Source organism: Salmo salar, chromosome 16, assembly GCF_965601325.2.
Source record: "Salmo salar chromosome 16, fSalSal1, whole genome shotgun sequence".
NCBI classification, from domain to species: Eukaryota; Metazoa; Chordata; class Actinopteri; order Salmoniformes; family Salmonidae; genus Salmo; species Salmo salar.
The window spans coordinates 34,925,741-34,944,359 of record NC_138306.1 but is presented as its reverse complement, the minus strand read 5'-3'; the positions used below and the strand labels follow the sequence as shown (position 1 = coordinate 34,944,359).

The 18,619-nt window shown below is 43.8% G+C and overlaps 1 protein-coding gene across 1 annotated transcript in view; it reads right to left on the bottom strand.

Annotated features, from left to right (window-relative positions):
• Positions 1 to 18,619, bottom strand: part of LOC106573702 (cadherin-13-like) — a 422,569-nt gene that overhangs the window by 147,336 nt on the left and 256,614 nt on the right. The window contains exon 4 of the mRNA XM_014148994.3: positions 17,093 to 17,233. Coding sequence (XP_014004469.2) covers positions 17,093 to 17,233 — 141 coding nt within the window. The remainder of the gene's footprint in view (positions 1 to 17,092; positions 17,234 to 18,619) is intronic.

The following is an 18,619-nucleotide window of genomic DNA, read 5'->3' as shown; positions in this document are numbered from 1 at the left end:
GATTTGACGGTACATGGCCCCGTCCATCGTCCCTTTGATGCGGTGAAGTTGTCCTGTCCCCTTAGCAGAAAAACACCCCCAAAGCATAATGTTTCCACCTCCATGTTTGACGGTGGGGGATGGTGTTCTTGGGGTCATAGGCAGCCTTCCTCCTCCTCCAAACACGGCGAGTTGAGTTGATGCTCCATTTTGGTCTCATCTGACCACAACACTTTCACCCAGTTGTCCTCTGAATCATTCAGATGTTCATTGGCAAACTTCAGACGGGCATGTATATGTGCTTTCTTGAGCAGGGGGACCTTGCGGGCACTGCAGGATTTCAGTCCTTCACGGCGTAGTGTGTTACCAATTGTTTTCTTGGTGACTATGGTCCCAGCTGCCTTGAGATCATTGACAAGATCCTCCCGTGTAGTTCTGGGCTGATTCCTCACCGTTCTCATGATCATTGCAACTCCACGAGGTGAGATCTTGCATGGAGCCCCAGGCCGAGGGAGATTGACAGTTCTTTTGTATTTCTTCCATTTGCGAATAATCGCACCAACTGTTGTCACCTTCTCACCAAGCTGCTTGGCGATGGTCTTGTAGCCCATTCCAGCCTTGTGTAGGTCTACAATCTTGTCCCTGACACCCTTGGAGAGCTCTTTGGTCTTGGCCATGGTGGAGAGTTTGGAATCTGATTGATTGATTGCTTCTGTGGACAGGTGTCTTTTATACAGGTAAGAAGCTGAGATTAGGAGCACACCCTTTAAGAGTGTGCTCCTAATCTCAGCTCGTTACCTGTATAAAAGACACCTGGGAGCCAGAAATCTTACTGATTAAGAGGGGGTCAAATATTTATTTCCCTCATTAAAATGCAAATCAATTTATAACATTTTTGACATGCGTTTTTCTGGACTTTTTTGTTGTTATTCGGTCTCTCACTGTTCAAATAAACCCACCATTAAAATTATAGACTGGTCATTTCTTTGTCAGTGGGCAAATGTTTCAAAATCAGCAGGGGATCAAATACTTATTTCCCTCACTGTACATACCCAGCGGGCAACAGAGCTGCTGGAGTTGAGACCCATTTTTGTTGGTTATGTTGTCATAGTTGTGCCTAGGGGGGCATATGGGGGAGGGAATGTTGTCACCTCCAGGCAGGTGTTTGTCCCCCTGTGTGCTGAGGGTGTCAGGTTCTTGTCCGGTTCTGGCATTTAGGTCGCCACAGACTAGTACATGTCACTGGGCCTGGACATGTTTGATTTCCCCCTCCAGGATGGAGAAGCTGTCTTCATTAAAGTATGGGGATTCTTGTGGGGGGATATAGGTAGCACACAGGAGGACATTTTTCTCTGATAAGATCATTTCCTTTTGAATTTCTAGCCAAATGTAAAATGTTCCTGTTTTGACTAATTTAATGGAGTTAGTTAGGTCTGCTCTTTACCAAATTAGCATACCCCCTGAGTTCCTTCCCTGTTTCACACCTGGTAGTTTGGTGGATGGGACTACCAGCGCTCTGTAAGCTAGAGGGCAACCAGTGGGTCCGTCTCCTCTATATCATGTTTCTTGTAGGATGACAATGTCTCTATTTACGATTTATTTGATGAAGTCCAGGTTCCTGCTCTTTAGGCCAAAGGCAGATGACCTCAGGCCTTGGATATTCCAGGTTGAGATAGTGAAGGCTTTGTGTTCCATAAAGTGTCTAATGTTATTGGTCGTGTTATTGGAGTGTGGGCATGGTTGACTTGGGGTGGTGTTGACTGGTTGAGGTTGGGATGTGGCTGGTGGAGTTGTGGTCTGGATGTTGGTCCTCTAGGCGTGGGTCCCACAGGTCTGGGAGAGTGTCTCGCTGGTCTGGGCGGGGTGTCTATTGATCTATTGCTCCTATGTGAAGTGTTGGGGCTGCGTTAAAAAGCGATGTCCTTTAGGGTCCAGGCGAAGGTGGGCACTGCTGCCTTGTATAGGTGGACCTGGTCATAAAGGCTGTTCAAGTCCAGGGTGGAGTGGTGGGCCAGGTAAACATTTGGTTTTGAGGCACATTCACAGGAAATACTTGCGTTTACCCGCTGTATGGTAGTAGGGTGGATGTAACCACTTGTGCGTTGGGGAAAGTTGTCACGATTCCCACCGAAGGTGGCGCCCCCTCCTGCTCTGGTGGCGCTTGGCGGTCGTCGTCACCGGCCTACTAGCTGCCACTGATTCCCTTTTTGTTTTCCCCCTTTCTGTTATTGTTTGCACCTGTTCTTAGTGTGGGTGATTAGCGGGGCTATATGAGCCAGCTGGCCCGCCTGCTCTTTGTGCGGGATTGTTTATCTGTTGTATGCTTGTGTACACGCTGGTTGTGTTTTTTGTGCTAGTGCATTGGTTTTGCGCCGACTGTGTTTTCCCCTGTGTTTGGGGCACTTTGTTTTGTGTGCGCTCTCATCGCTGTTTGGGGTGGCTTGTGTTTTTCGCCATTTGGCCCATTAAAAGCCACTACCCTGTATTCGCTGCCTCCTGCGTTTGATTCCTCACCCACGACGCCCGAGCATTGCAAAAGTAGAAGAAGCTTCTTCTATCACTCCCTTGAATGCTGTGGCCACACTTTCCTGCTAGGCTCTCAGGTCGTTTGTGCCTGTGTGTATTATTATGTGGCTAGGTGAACCTAGTTGGTCCTCAGAAAAAAGGTCTAGGGCGCGTTGGGTGTTTGGACACCAGAGTTTAGACACACTGTGTTTGGGAAAAAGTTTTTTTTCTTGTATATATTTCCTGTTTGAGTCCATAAGGAGTACAATCTGTGTCTTGTGTATGTCCTCAGTGGGGGGGGGGGGGGTTGTCAGGAGGGCTATCAGGGGGGGGTGGCTGACGGGGGGTGCTTGGGGTTCTTCATTTGTCTGTCCCGCTGTGATGTCGAGTCTATGGTCAGGGTATGGGGTGGACTGTTCTGCTGTGGTGTCGAGACTATTGTCGGGAGCTGAGGTGAGCTGTTCTGCTGGCTTCTCTGCGTAGGTGGCCACCTCTCTAGCGGGTTGTTCTCTGTCACACGCCATCCCCCTCACCCTCTCCTCCAGTAGTCTGATCCTCTCCTCTAGTCCTCTGTTCTTCTCCTGCTCATGCTTTTTATCATGGTGAAGTTGTCTCACCACAGTCCAGAGTGCAGATATGTCTCTCTCCACCTCCAGCACTCCTGGTCTGGTTAAGGGGATGTTGTTGTGCTGGACTGTTGTCTGGGTCTGTGCTGACTTGAATGTAATCACCTGCTGTTCCAGCTCCACCTGCCTTACCTCCATCTGGGTAAATGTATCCAATGAGAGAGTAGTACTCTGTGCTGGGAGGTTCAGTTTTTGCTTGGGGTTGCTCGTCTGTGGCGTTATATAATGAAGAGGTCTGGTCTGACCTGCTCGGGGTGGCGGTATCTTTCTCAAGCGAGAGCTTCTCCTGCTGAGCTAATTCTTTGATTAGGTGGAAGTCCAGCTGAAACTGTTTGGGGTTGCCCTGTACCAATACTGTTCCAGACTTATAGAAATGTATATTAGCTGACTCAGAGTCCTCGCTGTCTAGTATCCTGAGTTTCCACCCTTTGGTAACACCCTCCCTCTTAACAGAGGGGTAGTGTGTTCACATAGCACTGTGCCATGCCAGGGGATGGTCTGTGTGGAAGATGAGGTTGCTGATGTTCCCATTTTTATAATAGTCAGCAAAAAGTGTCTCTTAATTTTCCATAAGGAGCTTCATTTTGTACTCTTTTCTTGTCTTATTATTCTTTACATACACAGGGCACTGTATTTTAATTGTCTCTAAACAGCAGGAGGCAGCTTCTAAAGCCTTTCCATTTGGTTGGAGTAGACTGTGAGACTCTCCTGCCATTGTTGGGCTAAAGGGCTAAGCTTGGCAGCCTTAATTTAGCATTCACTCCTTATAAAGTAATGTAATGTATTTTTCTTCTTGGCTTTTGGAAATAAAATATAGCTTCAGACTAAACATTACTCACTCAGTTCCAGGTTGGATGGTGTTTTCAGGTTTCTGTTGTTTACCAGAGCATTTGCTGTATAGCTTTGGAATAATAATCTTTGTTAGCTGTAAGCCTTCCAGGTGATTCCGTAATTCCATCCAAAATCAGGTTGTAGGTTTGGAGTTTTGATTTTGAGTGAAGGTTATGTTGTAAAAAAAAAAATCCAAATTTATCTAACTCTAAATCTATATATTTTTAAGAACATGCTGAACATGCAGGAGCTCATCTGCTCATGACCTGTCTCTCTCTCTTTCTCTCTCTTCTCTCTCTCTCTCTCTCTCTCTCTCTCTCTCGCTCTCTCTCTCTGACTTCTCTCTCTCTCTCTTCCAAGCAATGAGAGGTCAGTTTCAATCAGCAGTCACCAGTTCTCTGTCCCCTAGTTCCAGAGATTGTCTCCTTTCAAAGGCATCATCCAGGCCAATCTCCCAGGCTAGTTGGTGTGGATGGAGTGTTTATTTTAGGCTTGACCAGGCCCATCTGACCAGACCCTGCTATCATCCCTGTTCAACACAGTATGAAGGCTGTCCACATTCAGCCCCAAGGGGATGGGGTGGGGCGTTGTGATGTTCACCTCTCTTGGGAATGATCTGACTCAAAGAGAACATGCAGCCAGGGGACACTAATACTGCTTGTGTCCCAAATGGCACCATATTCCCTTTATAGTGCACTACTTTTAACCAGGGTCTATCGGCTGCATTTGAGACACAGACTCTATCTGTCTCTCTGTGAATGCCAGGTTAAGAAGTCTGAGGGCTGTACTTAGGCTATCCTGGGTGAAGTAGCAGCACTAAAATATTCCATAGCTCACCTCACCTGAATTTAAAGTTTGTGTGGAAATAAAGAGATACAGACATATGCATGCAAGCACACAAATGGCCCTGTTGTTGTAGCAGCCCTTAATTAGATTTATATCAGGAATGTATTCTGCTTGGCAGACACTGTTGCATGGTGTATTGTGAAGCGGAATACTCTAGAAGCATTACTGCATCCAGCCAACAGCAATTCCCTCTGTCTCTGTTAGGACCATTACTGTATCACAGCGTACAGTCTAACAGTTCAAACACAGAACGCTCTGTTAAAGGAAAGGAAAGTGTTGTATCCCAGATCACAGTGTATTCTGTCAGGATGGTATTGTGTTATAGATTACCGCTCGATCTTCCCAACACCGTGGGCAAAAACATAGATTTTTGCCAAGAACCCTTTCAAAAACACACTTTAAACAACGCAGTCATTTAGGCTATTGAGGAAGGTAACAAAATGTTCTTCTGAAGGAGAGAAAGAGAAAGAAAAATAAACACATAGAGACAAATACAGAGAGAGAGCGAGAGAGAGAGACAAATACATAAAGAGAGAGAGATCTGAATCTAAAAATGTCAAATAGAAAACCAAAGAAAATTAACAATGACAAATGTTTTGATGAAGAATGTAAAAACCTAAGAAAGAAATCGAGAAACCAGCAGCAAACCACCATGCATCCCACTGCTGTCTTGCTTCAGAAGCTAAGCAGTGTTGGTCCTGGTCAGTCTCTAGATGGGAGACCAGATGCTGCTAGAAGTGGTGTTGGAGGGCCAGTAGGAGGCACCCTTTTGTCTGGTATAAAAATATACATATATATCCCAGGGAAGTGATTGGGGACATTGCCCTGTGTCGGGTGCTGTCTTTCAGATGGAATGTTAAATGGTTTTCCTGACTCTCAATGGTCAGTAAAGATTCCATGGCACTTATCATAAGAGTAGGGGTGTTAACCCCGGTGTCCTGGCTAAATTCCCAATCTGGCCCTCATACCATCATGGTCAACTAATCATCCCCAGTTTACAATTGGCTCATTCATTCCCACTCCTTTCCCCTGTAACTATTCCCCAGGTTGTTGCTGTAAATGAGAATGTGTTGTTCTCAGTCAACTTACCTGGTTAAATAAAAATAAAAAATCCAACCAATAACATAGAGACCCAGAAAACATGAACCTATGCCTTCACTATGGTGAATCACTAAAACAATACAGAAATACACTATGAAAATAGAAGGAACAGCATAACAGAAATCAGCTCAATGTAATTGAAGAATCCATAGAATATAACCACTTCTGGGAAAACACTAAACAAACAACAACACAAAGAGATATCTATCCAAAATGAAGATGTATGAGTAAACCACTTCTACAATCTTTTTGGCCCTATAATAAAGAACAAACAGCAAAAACATGATCAAATACAAATCTTAGAATCAACTATTAAAGACTACCAGAACCCACTGGATTCTCCATTTACATTGAATGAACTACAGGACAAAAAAGGCCTGTGGGGTTGATGGTATCCTAAATGAAATGATAAAATATACAGACCACAAATTCCAATTGGCTATACTTAAACTCTTTAACATCATCCTTAGCTCCGAAATTTTCCCCAATATTTGGAACCAAAGATTGATCACATCAATCCCCAAAATTGGAGACAGATTTGACCCCAATAACTACCGCGGGATATGCGTCAACAGCAACCTTGGGAAAATCCTCTACAATATCATTAACAGCAGACTCGTATATTTCCACCACAGTGAAAACAATGTACTAAGCAAATGTCAAATTGGCTTTTTACCAAATTACCGTACGACAGACCATGTATTCACCCTGCACACCCTAATTGACAAACAAACAAAGCAGAACAAAGGCAAAGTGTTCTCATGAAAGTGGTGTTGGGGTAAAGAATGCTATATTATAAAATCCATGTACACAAACAACAAGTGTGCGGTTAAAATTGGCAAAAAACACACACATTTCTTTCCACAAGGCCATGGGGTGAGACAGGGATGCAAGCTTAAGCCCCACCCTCTACAACATATATATCAACGAATTTATGAGGGCACTAAAACAGTCTGCGGCCTCACCCTACTAGAATCTGAAGTCAAATGTCTACTGTTTGCTGATGATCTGGAGCTTCTGTCCCCAACCATGGAGGGCCTACAGCAGCACCTAGATCTGCTGCACAGATTCTGTCAGACCTGGGCACTGACAGTAAATCTCAGTAAAGCCAAAATAATGGTTTTCCAAAAAAGGTCCCGTTGCCAGATCCACATATACAAATTCCATCTAGATACCGTTGCCCTAGAACATACAAAAAACGATACATACCTCGGCCTAAACATCAGCGCCACAGGTAACTTTCACATTGCTGTGAACGATCTGAGAGACAAGGTAAGAAGGACCTCTATGCCAGCAAAAGGTACATCAAATTTGACATACCAAATAGTATCCGGCTAAAAATACTTTAATCAGTCATGGAACCCATTTCCCTTTATGGTTGTGAGGTCTGGGGTCCGTTCAGCAACCAAGAATTCACAAAATGGGACAAACACCAAATTGAGACTGCATGCAGAATTCTGCAAAAATATCCTCAGCGTTCAATGTAAAACACCAAATAATGCATGCAGAGCAGAATGAGGCCGTTACCCGCTAATTATCAAAATCCAGAAAAGGGACATTAAATTCTACAACCACCTAAAAGGAAATTATTCCCAAATCCTCAATAACAAAGCCATCACCTACAGAGAAATTAACCTGGAGAAGATCCCCCTAAGCAAGCTGGTCCTGGAACACAAACAGACCCACAGAGCTCCAGGACAGCAACACAATTAGACCCAACCAAATAATGAGAAAACTAAAAGATAATTACTTGACACATTGGAAATAATTAACAAAGCTTTGACTATGCACAGACTCAGTGAGCATAGAAATGCTATTGAGCAAGGCCGCCGTAGGTATACCTGGCTCTCGAGAAGACAGGCTATGTGCACACTGCCCACAAAATGAGGTGGAAACTGAGCTGCACTTCCTAACCTCCTGCCAAATGTATGACCATATTAGAGACACACATTTCCCTCAGATTACACAGATCCACAAAGAATTAGAAAACAAACCCAATTTTGATAAACTCCCATATCTATTGGGCGAAATACCTGTGTACCATCACAGCAGCAAGATTTGTGACCTGATGCCACTAGAATACAACCCATATTTATGTAATTTATTTTCCCTTTTGCGCTTTAAATATTTTCACATAATATGACATTTTAAATGTCTTTATTATTTTGGAACTTTTGTGAGTGTAATGTTTACTGTAAATTGTTATAGTTTATTTAATTTTTGTTTATTATCTACTTCACTTGCTTTGGCAATGTTAACATATGTTTCCCATGCCAATAAAGCCCTTATATTGAATTTAATGAGAGAGAGAGAGAGAGAGAGAGAGAGAGAGAGAGAGAGAGAGAGAGAGAGAGAGAGAGAGAGAGAGAGAGAGAGAGAGAGAGAGAGAGAGAGAGAGAGAGAGAGAGAGAGAGAGAGAGAGAGAGAGAGAGAGAGAGAGAGAGAGAGAGAGGAGAGAGAGAGAGAGAGAGAGAGAGAGAGAGAGAGAGAGAGAGAGAGAGAGAGAGAGAGAGAGAGAGAGAGAGAGAGAGAGAGAGAGAGAGAGAGAGAGAGAGAGAGAGAGAGAGAGAGAGAGAGAGAGAGAGAGAGAGAGAGAGAGAGAGAAGCATGACATCCTGTTGTATGTTTGCTCTCTTACACCACACACTGATTAGCAGGCTGTTATAGCGACAGACCAGACCTCAGTCTCCCATCTCAGCCATGCTGTCAGATGAATGTATTCAATCTCTGGGCTGTTGCCACTTAGCCCCTGCCCTGCTACTGATAAGACCCCAATACCACTGAGTGTACAAACTAACCAGCGGTGTGAGAGAATGTGGGGAAATAACCACCAACTCAGGCCTCCTGGGTATCTACATGTGTGCTTTTACTATGTGTGTGTGTTGTTATGTGTGTGTCTGAAAAAAAAAGGGCCATCGCTACAACACAAACTGCTTGTTTACTCCTAAAAAAATGGCCTGTCATATCTCTCCGTGCACTCACCACTTGTTGCTGACAATGCATGCATATTGATCTAATCTGGCTGTATAATTGGAGCAGGGGGGTAAATATCAAACCCCATTAACACCATTTTGGAAATTACCCATTCCCCCTTCATTCATCATGCAATGCCAGCTGGCACTATGAGCCTGTTGGAAGGCAGCAGCCCTGGCTTTATTTCAGTGTTGAGATGTCCTCTCTATGTGCTGTCAATGAGTAGTGTCTACACTGCCTGTCTGTCAGTCCCTGGCCTTCCTCTCAATATGTGAATATGATAGGGTGATTGGCTGCTCAGCCTGCACTAATGTTAAGTGGAGTGAAGAGGAGAATGAACATCTCTCTATGTCCACCTCTCTCTCTTCTCACAGTGATAGAAACTGTACCATCACACGTCCATCATACACATCCTTTTACACCTCAACCCATCCTTCTCGGCGGCAGCTCCCCCTTCCTCTGACAGACCGCAGAGAAGAGAGATAAACGTGCAGAGATCCCCGACCGTCAGACATAATGGCTTATGAATATAAATGTGGTTTGATTTGGTTGGTCTGACTGAGATACAGCCATGCAGGGAGAGAACACAGAATACAGCAGTGCAACTGTTCATCTTATTGGAAAGTGCTTTGTGCCACGTTTCTGTGGCCCCGTAGATTGAGCTGACAACATACACACAGTGGCATGTCACTTTAGTCCCTGGGGAGACAACACTATTCCCTTAAGGAGCCTTGCCATCACAGCCAAGATTCTAACTCTCAAAGGTACAGTATGTCTTTCTACAGACAGTGCTGTTCTCTCTCCCATTCTGCCTGCTGGCATCATCTGACCTGACTTCACAAAAACAACTGAAAAGCCCTCAAAGAAAAATCCTATGCTGCAACTTTTCTCATTATTATTCCACTTAGGTTTGATACTTTTGAAAGGTTGATTTATTTGAACTGTGCATGCTCTTATTCGTATGTGGGTAATTAGCATGCTAGCAGTATTTTGAGAAAATATCCTCCTACATGCTTAAAGATATTACCTGGAGTGAAATACAGATCTTAAAAATCTTTCAGCGGTCGTCTCTTTTACCACATCAGCTCACTTATAAGAGCTGCTTATCTTATCTGATTGATGTGCCTCCTTTAGATAGAATGAAGAAGAAAATTGGTCTCTCTCTCTCTCTCTCTCTCTCTCTCTCTCTCCCTCTCCCTCTCCCTCTCCCTCTCCCTCTCTCCTCTCTCTCTCTCTCTCTCTCTCTCTCTCTCTCTCTCTCTCTCTCTCTCTCTCTCTCTCCCTCCCTCTCTCCCTCTCCCTCTCCCTCTCCCTCTCCCTCTCTCTCTCTCTCTCTCTCTCTCTCTCTCTCTCTCTCTCTCTCTCTCTCTCTCTCCCTCTCTTCCTCCTACATCTTACATACATGGGCCAAGGAAGGTAATGAGCTTACCTGCACCATTATTACATTTGAAGAGATCCAGCTCAAGCTGTTCCCATAGATACACTTCAGCTGAACATGTGGCACAGAAAACCAGCTCTGCCTTTATAAGTTGATTTAACTATAACAGTAAAATAGACTCTAGTCATTGCATTAACCTAGACAGTGAAATAACATCAATACTTTTCAACCACACTTGAACATAACAACCTGGCTGACAGCTTTAACAGACTTGTGTTGCTATGCAGGTTGCTTTGCACATATATAATGAAGGCAATGTAAATAGCTTTGTTTTCACCTTGAACCCACAGAGAAAATGATGTACACACTACTGCCAACTCTTAACTTCACTTGAAAAGATGGGCACACAAAAAACAAGTTCCACAGTCAATTATAACCTTACAAGCAATTAAGTCCTGTAGTGACAACAGCATGTTGCCAACTACAGTTTGCCACCATGTATAGTAAAAGTGCTCAGTGGGAGCTTCACTTCAGAGTGATGCCATTATTGAATGGACAACAACCTTTTTTGTATACAGTTTCAGTTAAAGATTCAGCCTTAACACCTTCTAGGCACACAGTATCTAAAGTAAGTTCGAAAAAAGTTTTTTCTCTATTCCACTTTCAGAGAAACGTTTATATTTTGTATTAGGATCAGCTAGGATTCAAGGCGTGCAATAACAACCACTACTACATAAACTGAACACAAAGCTAACTGAGCTTGCGCTAACTGAGCTTGCGCTAACTGAGCTTGCGCTAACTGAGCTTGCACCAGCTGACCCAATGCTTGACATGACAAAAGGCTACAGTTGCGGTATAATTTACACCGCTCAAAAACTAAAGGGAACACTTAAACAACACAATGTAACTCCAAGTCAATCACACTTCTGTGAAATCAAACTGTCCACTTAGGAAGCAACACTGATTGACAATAAATTTCACATGCTGTTGTGCAAATGGAATAGACAACAGGTGGAAATTATAGGCAATTAGCAAGACACCCCCAATAAAGGAGTGGTTCTGCAGGTGGGGACCACAGACCACTTCTCAGTTCCTATGCTTCCTGGCTGATGTTTTGGTCACTTTTGAATGCTAGCGGTGCTTTCACTCTAGTGGTAGCAAGAGACAGAGTCTACAACCCACACAAGTGGCTCAGGTAGTGCAGCTCATCCAAGATGGCACATCATTTCGAGCTATGGCAAGAAGGTTTGCTGTGTCTGTCAGCGTAGTGTCCAGAGCATGGAGGCGCTACCAGGAGACAGGCCAGTACATCAGGAGACGTGGAGGAGGCTGTAAGATGGTAACAACCCAGCAGCAGGACCGCTACCTCCGCCTTTGTGCAAGGAGGAGCAGGAGAAGCACTGCCAGAGCCCTGCAAAATGACCTCCAGCAGGCCACAAATGTGCATGTGCCTGCTCAAACGGTCAGAAACAGACTCCATGAGGGTGGTATGAGGGCCCGACATTCACAGGTGGGGGGTTGTGCTTACAGCCCAACACCGTGCAGGACGTTTGGCATTTGCCAGAGAACACCAAGATTGGCAAATTTGCCACTGGCGCCCTGTGCTCTTCACAGATGAAAGCAGGTTCACACTGAGCACGTCCAAGCCATTTCTTTTCATTTCTAATGGAAAATCTAAATTTCTGTTTAGATATTTTTTTCCCCTTGGTCCTGTGCACACACATGTGAACAACAAAATGTTTTTAAATTTCAACTTATTTCACAAGAAAAAGTGAATCGTGCTAGGGTGCCAATATATTTGACCACAACTGTGTAACACACAGAAAGGGCTCTCAATGTTACATGCTTTGTGACAAAGTGAAAAGGCCTAGGCTGACAGTATATGTATGTCATTAAATAGATAATGCAAGGTTATGGCAGCCCAACAATGCATCTGGCTGAGGATTGGGTTCTTGCAGATACACTATTCATTTTACCACATGAAAAGCAGACTTACTATGCCTGCAATTAAGATTAATGCACTAACTGTAAGTCACTCTGGATAAGAGAATCTGCTAAATATCAAGTAGATACACAATAATGTGTAACTTCATACAGCAAAGCATTGTTGGTGGTAGAAATGCGATCAGCGATTTGAATGGGGACCCTTCAGTGCTCCCTGAAGAGACGTCTTGTGTTCTCCAGACCTGAAGGACGGCAATTCTCTGAACAAACCACTCAAGTGTTCATACACTCTACACAAACCCTCTCAGGACCCCTGAGTGTCTGGCGAACATGAGAGGTTTCCTATTCATCTCAACATCTAAATGACATGAGGAAAGATATGGAATACAATTGGCCCTCTTCAGACACTGTAGGTTTAAGATCATGTTTATACACCACATGGTCTCTCATACCAAATGGCTTCTTCTATTTGAATACGATAGAGAAAGGAAAGGCTAAGCTAAACTGCTGCCACTTTGATATACAGTACCTTGATTGGTTACAAGGAAAACACACAAAATCTTATCTATTTGGATATATTTTGTCAGCACAAAGCATTCAAGCAGAAATAAAGATGGTCCGAACCCCAGGTTTCTTCCTGCCTCCTCTCCATCACTATCCTCCCACACTGACACAGCCCATTCCATCAAAGCAACAAACGGCACGCGTATGGCAGCCTTCACTGAGACAGCCAGCCCAGCTCTGACAGATAGCCCAGCCTAGCCCAGCCTGGCCCTGGGTAGGACAGACCTCAGTGTCACAGTCATCACCGTTAAACGGGCAGTGCAGTCAAAAACTCAATCTCCTGTTTAAAAAAAAAAAAGAATTCCACACTATGGGGTCGAAATAACACTATTAAATTGTAAACATGATGATAATGCCCGTTTAGTGTAAGATTTTTTTGCCTGGAATTTCAGTCTTTTCAGGTGGGATGGAGTTTTTGGCCCAGAGCATGAAATCAAATTCTGATCTGATTATTCTGACCAATGACTAGTCTTCCTTTTTTGCATATGTATCCTCCTACTTCGAATGGATAAGCGGGGTAGATCACAGATGAACACAGGTGTCATTCCACAAAGGGGAATTTTTGCTCATCCCTCATGATGAATTAAGGTCACTAATTTGTTTTTTAACTAGGCAAGTCAGTTAAGAACAAATTCTTATTTACAATGACGGCCTACCCCAGCCAAACCTGAACGACGCTGAGCCTATTATGCACCGCGCTATGGGATTCCCAATCACGGCTGGTTGTGATTCAGCCTGAAATTGAACCAGGGTTTGTAGGGAAGCCTCTAGCACTGAGGTGCAGTGCCTTGAACTGCTGTGCCACTCAGGATCCCGAAGTAGTAAGGAACTCGCCACACATGGTTGTCTAAAACCTGCAGACACTAGGCCCTCCATGGAATAAGTTTGACGCTCCTGGTCTAGACGATCCTATCCGCTAATCAGGACGGGGTATGCAAATATATTTAAATGAGTATTAACACGGCCACATGAGCAGACTGAGCATTTCAATGGCAAAAGGAGGCTCAGGGAAATAAATGATTACAAATATATTTGGAGTTATTGTTATGAGAAAAAAAAACTGTGATTTATTAGACTTACATTGATGATTTAAAAAAAATAAACAATGTAAGACTGCATGGGGGCTTTAATATCATTATCATTTGGAGGGCATGCATATTCTCCCGTCACCACGGGGGAGCAAGGGCATGGATTGGCTGTCAGTCTCCCTGAGTGTCAGGAGTGATAAGCCAGATCAGTGGCTGCTAAGAAACTATGAAATGGGTTAGTCAGAAATGAGATGCCAGTTATCACCCAGAGCCAGATGGGGGTGGGGTTGCTGGTGAGGGGATGACAGGGGTACACAGTCCACTTCAACCAGGAGGTAGTATCACCAGCCTATCCTCTCTGTGTCACCACAGGCTTTAATTAGGGAGACTTCAGATCAAGCAGAAATTATGTCATAGGGGCTGTTACTGTCCTCTGTCCTACTTTGAAATGTTTGCTAATGTGTGTTTTAGTGGTGTGGATCAGCGGTCAGAGCTGTACTGGAGCAGCAGTTAGACTACAGGTCAAACCGTGGTAAAGGCTGATATGTAGACTGACAGGAAGAGTCAGAGTCCATTGGTCAGTTAACAGCAGTGGTCAATAAACACATTTCAAAGACAGACAATGCACAGTAACACACACTGTGGGGAGTAGTTAGTTGTCAATGCCCGGAGTGGTATTGGTTAGTGCAATATCTTTATTTTGAACCCCAAATAGGAACAAGGTCCAACAGAAGTATTTGTCAATCATTATGCTAAGATATTAGCATAGTATTGCATTGCAGAATAAATCAATAAAATAAGACAATATAAGCCAGTGGTTTATTGCTGTTGGTTTTTATCAGGAGTGGCATTAATTTCCTACTATACATATTCCGTCTTTAAATTATTCTAATACCAGGGGATTCCCAATCATCTTTTGTTGTTTCCACTCTCATAAAAATAGGATTAGAACTTGTTCAAAAAAAGTTAATCATTGTGGATCCCAATTCCCTAAAGAAGCTTCTCAGAATGTAACACATTCGTAAGTATGAAAGAGCAATTTAGCCTTAGATTAAAAAAGTTGGGCGGATAGATTACACAGGGCTCTCAGAGAAACTTGCTAAGGAGAACAATAGTGCAGCTCGACAGACTCATGAGTGTATATAGTATCTGTAGGACTATGCACCAACCAAGAAGACTATGATAGGTTTACTACTGACTCACTGTAACATACTGTCTGTCCATCTTTACCAGATATGAAACAACAGTCCGTTCTATGATAAACCCACCCTGCCCTCCAGCTACACGGGACTGCATGGTGACCTGTGTGAGTCCATTTCACTCAGAATCTTTGATGAGTTAAAGTCAACCTGAATTTGTTAACTGCATTTCCAAGTAGTTTCACACTGTGTAAGAGAGAAGATATGGAATACAAATCCAACAGAATTTCCTCTTTGAGAGGTGTTTATATAGCACTCGAGAATGTGTAATACCTTACATACCATGTTTGTCTTTGTGGAGCTTTATTATATCTCACTACTCTGTATGGGAATCATAGGTTCTAAAGTCTATTTCAAGAGTGCGTTGGGTAGGCAGGGTACTTTGTGAATCCCCCACTGGTTGACTTAAGCACATCTTCAAGTAGACTAGTGTTATGTGGAGTCATGCCAACACTATCAGCACCTGTGTGTACTGCAGGGTAGGAAGCCTAGCTCTTCTGTGATTGATGAATAATGAAAGGTAAAGCAGAACATGTCTTTCTCTGCTTGAATGCAGCACATACACAATGCAAGAGATGCACATCTATGTTTTTAGACAGAGTTTTCAGTTGGAAAACTTTCAACATCCAGAAGGATATGTTATTTTAAAAGGTTTTTCAAGAGAGTGCAGAATATTTGCACTACAAGTGGAATTCAATATCTATGAATGTGCCCACATTCACATTAACATGTCCGCTCATGGACACCCACACCTACAATAGTTGGAAGTCATAAGAGATGATTCATGGCCAGGTTAGTGGCTGCTGAGCGGGTTGGGGACTTATATGAGGAGTTTAGCACCTTAAATGGCTGTGTTTTTAAAAGGAACATTTCTCCACACTGTTAAACGGATCCCCAAAAGAAAGATGGAGGCATTAAGTGAGGACATGGACAGAGTGCACTCAGCACGGCCCCAGCATGACTACTCAGCCAGAACATTTCACTGTGAAGATCTCACAACGCTCTGACATGGCAATGCATTATGGAAGCCCGTCTGGTGGAGGTTGGGGTTGATGTGTCTCAAAGCCTGACAACAGCTCTGGGCATTTCCATTAAAAACCACACAACTCAACATTACGACCTCTCCTCCAGGGCCTGATGAGTTTTTCTTCACCTCAAGAAGAAAAAAAACAGCAACAGTTGCAGTTTTTTGAAAGACTCATCATGAGGTCGCACAAACAGGCAAATAGGTTAAGTTTGTTAAGTGCATTTTTTTTCTGAATGACGGAGATAGTGTGGCTGGTGGATATTGGGTTACGTGTGCCATACAGGGTTTCTACTAGAGCCTTGAGGCTGTGCTGACAAAGGAAACCAACACCATGATCATAGCAGCACAACACGCAAACACACACACACACAAACATTCCCTTATCTCCCTTGTGAGCCCCTACCACCTGACTACTGTGATGTGTTGTTTATTACATGTGGTCTCTCTCTCACACACACACACACACACACACACACACACACACACACACACACACACACACACACACACACACACACACACACACACACACACACACACACACACACACACACACACACACACACACACACACACACACACACACACAGAATGATGACTGATGTGAGCTAAGCCTTTCCTCGGGCAGGCTCTGAGAATTATAACACTATCATTTTAAATTGGATAGCAGAGGACATGGTGGATAACTGGTGCGTGTGTGTGTGTGTGTGTGTGTGTGTGTGTGTGTGTGTGTGTGTGTGTGTGTGTGTGTGTGTGTGTGTGTGTGTGTGTGTGTGTAACCCACTCTATCAACTGGACGTGAATCTAGCCCGTCACCAGCTGTATCTGCGTACAGGGACAGATGACAGAGTACAGGGAACAGAAAGTGAGGACAGGGACAGAGGACAGGGGACAGAGAACAGGGGATATGGCAGAAAGGACAGACAGAGGACAGGGGACAGAGGACAGAGAGGACAGACAGATTTCAGGGGACAGAGAGAGAGAACAGGGGTCAGGGGACAAAGAGGACAGACAGGGAACATGGGTCAGGGGACAGAGAGGACAGACAGAGAACAGGAGTCAGGGGAACAAGCAGGGGTGCAGGTACTTACCAGTGAGTGGGTGAACTCTGGGGCGTGGTCGTTCTTGTCTGTGATGGTGATGGTTGCCGTGGATGTTCCTGTCAGTCCCACGTCTCTTCCCTTCATGTCCTGGGCTACGATCTCCAGCTCATACTGTGTTGTGGGGAGTGTCTGGAGGGACACACACACAGACACACAGTGTCAAGTCTGTCATTATCACACATCCATTTCAGGGGTTACACACAACACAATCATCATTAGACATAGGATTTGTTGAGGGAGATCAAATGAATCCACTGAATACAAATGATAACAAATGATTAACTGACTGACAAAAAGCAATTTAGACTGAATGATTGTTACGCCGGTGTGGATTCATTTCGGAGTAAACATATTCTAATAAAAACACACCCCCTTGGCATCTTATTATGTTGACACTTTGTACATTTCTATCAAGCCTCTTAGAAAGCTCAGGAACAAAGCACCAGACTTTTGGAGGCATAGAGCCAGACAGGTACTGGAGTGTAATGATCACATAGTCACATAGCCCAAGTGACTCATACACACAAAACAAACAAAAGAGAGTTGCTACGGCATGGTCTCCTGTCTGGGGGTGGTAGTGCAGTACTCTGTAGTCTACTAAATATAACAGCCATTTCCTGACATTTAAATAGAACTAAATAGATGTCAAGTGTCTGTTATAACCTAAGCTTATCACATTATAGAAACCAACCAACACCCACATCATCTATTGGCATCTATCATGCATCCAGGTCTTGTGCAAACCAGATGAAAAAATCCCCAAACAAATGTATTTACAGTCTGTGTAGAACACCTCTCAGCACATGTGATTATGAGTAGACGTATGGAAGTATGACTCACAGTATTTTACGTTCATCCATTTTTAAATACCTAAGGGGGTAAGTTGCTTCAATACTTCCCCTTCAATGGCTCAGAAGACATAAGATCAAGGTTTGTATGCTTGGCAGACATGCAAGCGGCGTTATTAACATTTTTCTCCCAGCTTTCATGATGTGCTACATTAAAAGAGAAAGGATCCTCTTTGGAGCTTGGCTCTCCCGGGTAATTCTAAGGCGAGGGAAGGCAGTGGGGAGGGACCCTGGAGGACAGAAGCTGGCCAGGCATTAGGGTAAGTTGGAGAAGTGGAGTGTGATTGCAGTGCAGGTTAAATGCCAAGCTCAATTTGGAATATGCAGCTCTGCATCCAGCATAGATTATTTTGTTGCTTTTAAAGCCATGGTTAATATTCACCTGCAGGCTACAGAATTTTTTTTTCTCCAAAAGGAATCTTCAGTTGTCTCCATAAGATATCCCCTTTTGGTTCCAGGTAGAATCCTTTTTGGTTCCAGGTAGAATCCTTTTGGTTTCCCTGTAGAACCCTCTGTAGAAAGGGTTCTATATGGACTGCAAAACGGTCTACCTGGAACCAAAAGTGTTCTACCTGGAACCAAAAAGGGTTCTTCAAAGGGTTCTCCTATGGGAACAGTCAAAGAACCCTTTTAGGTCCTAGATAGCACCTTTTTTTAAGAGTGTATA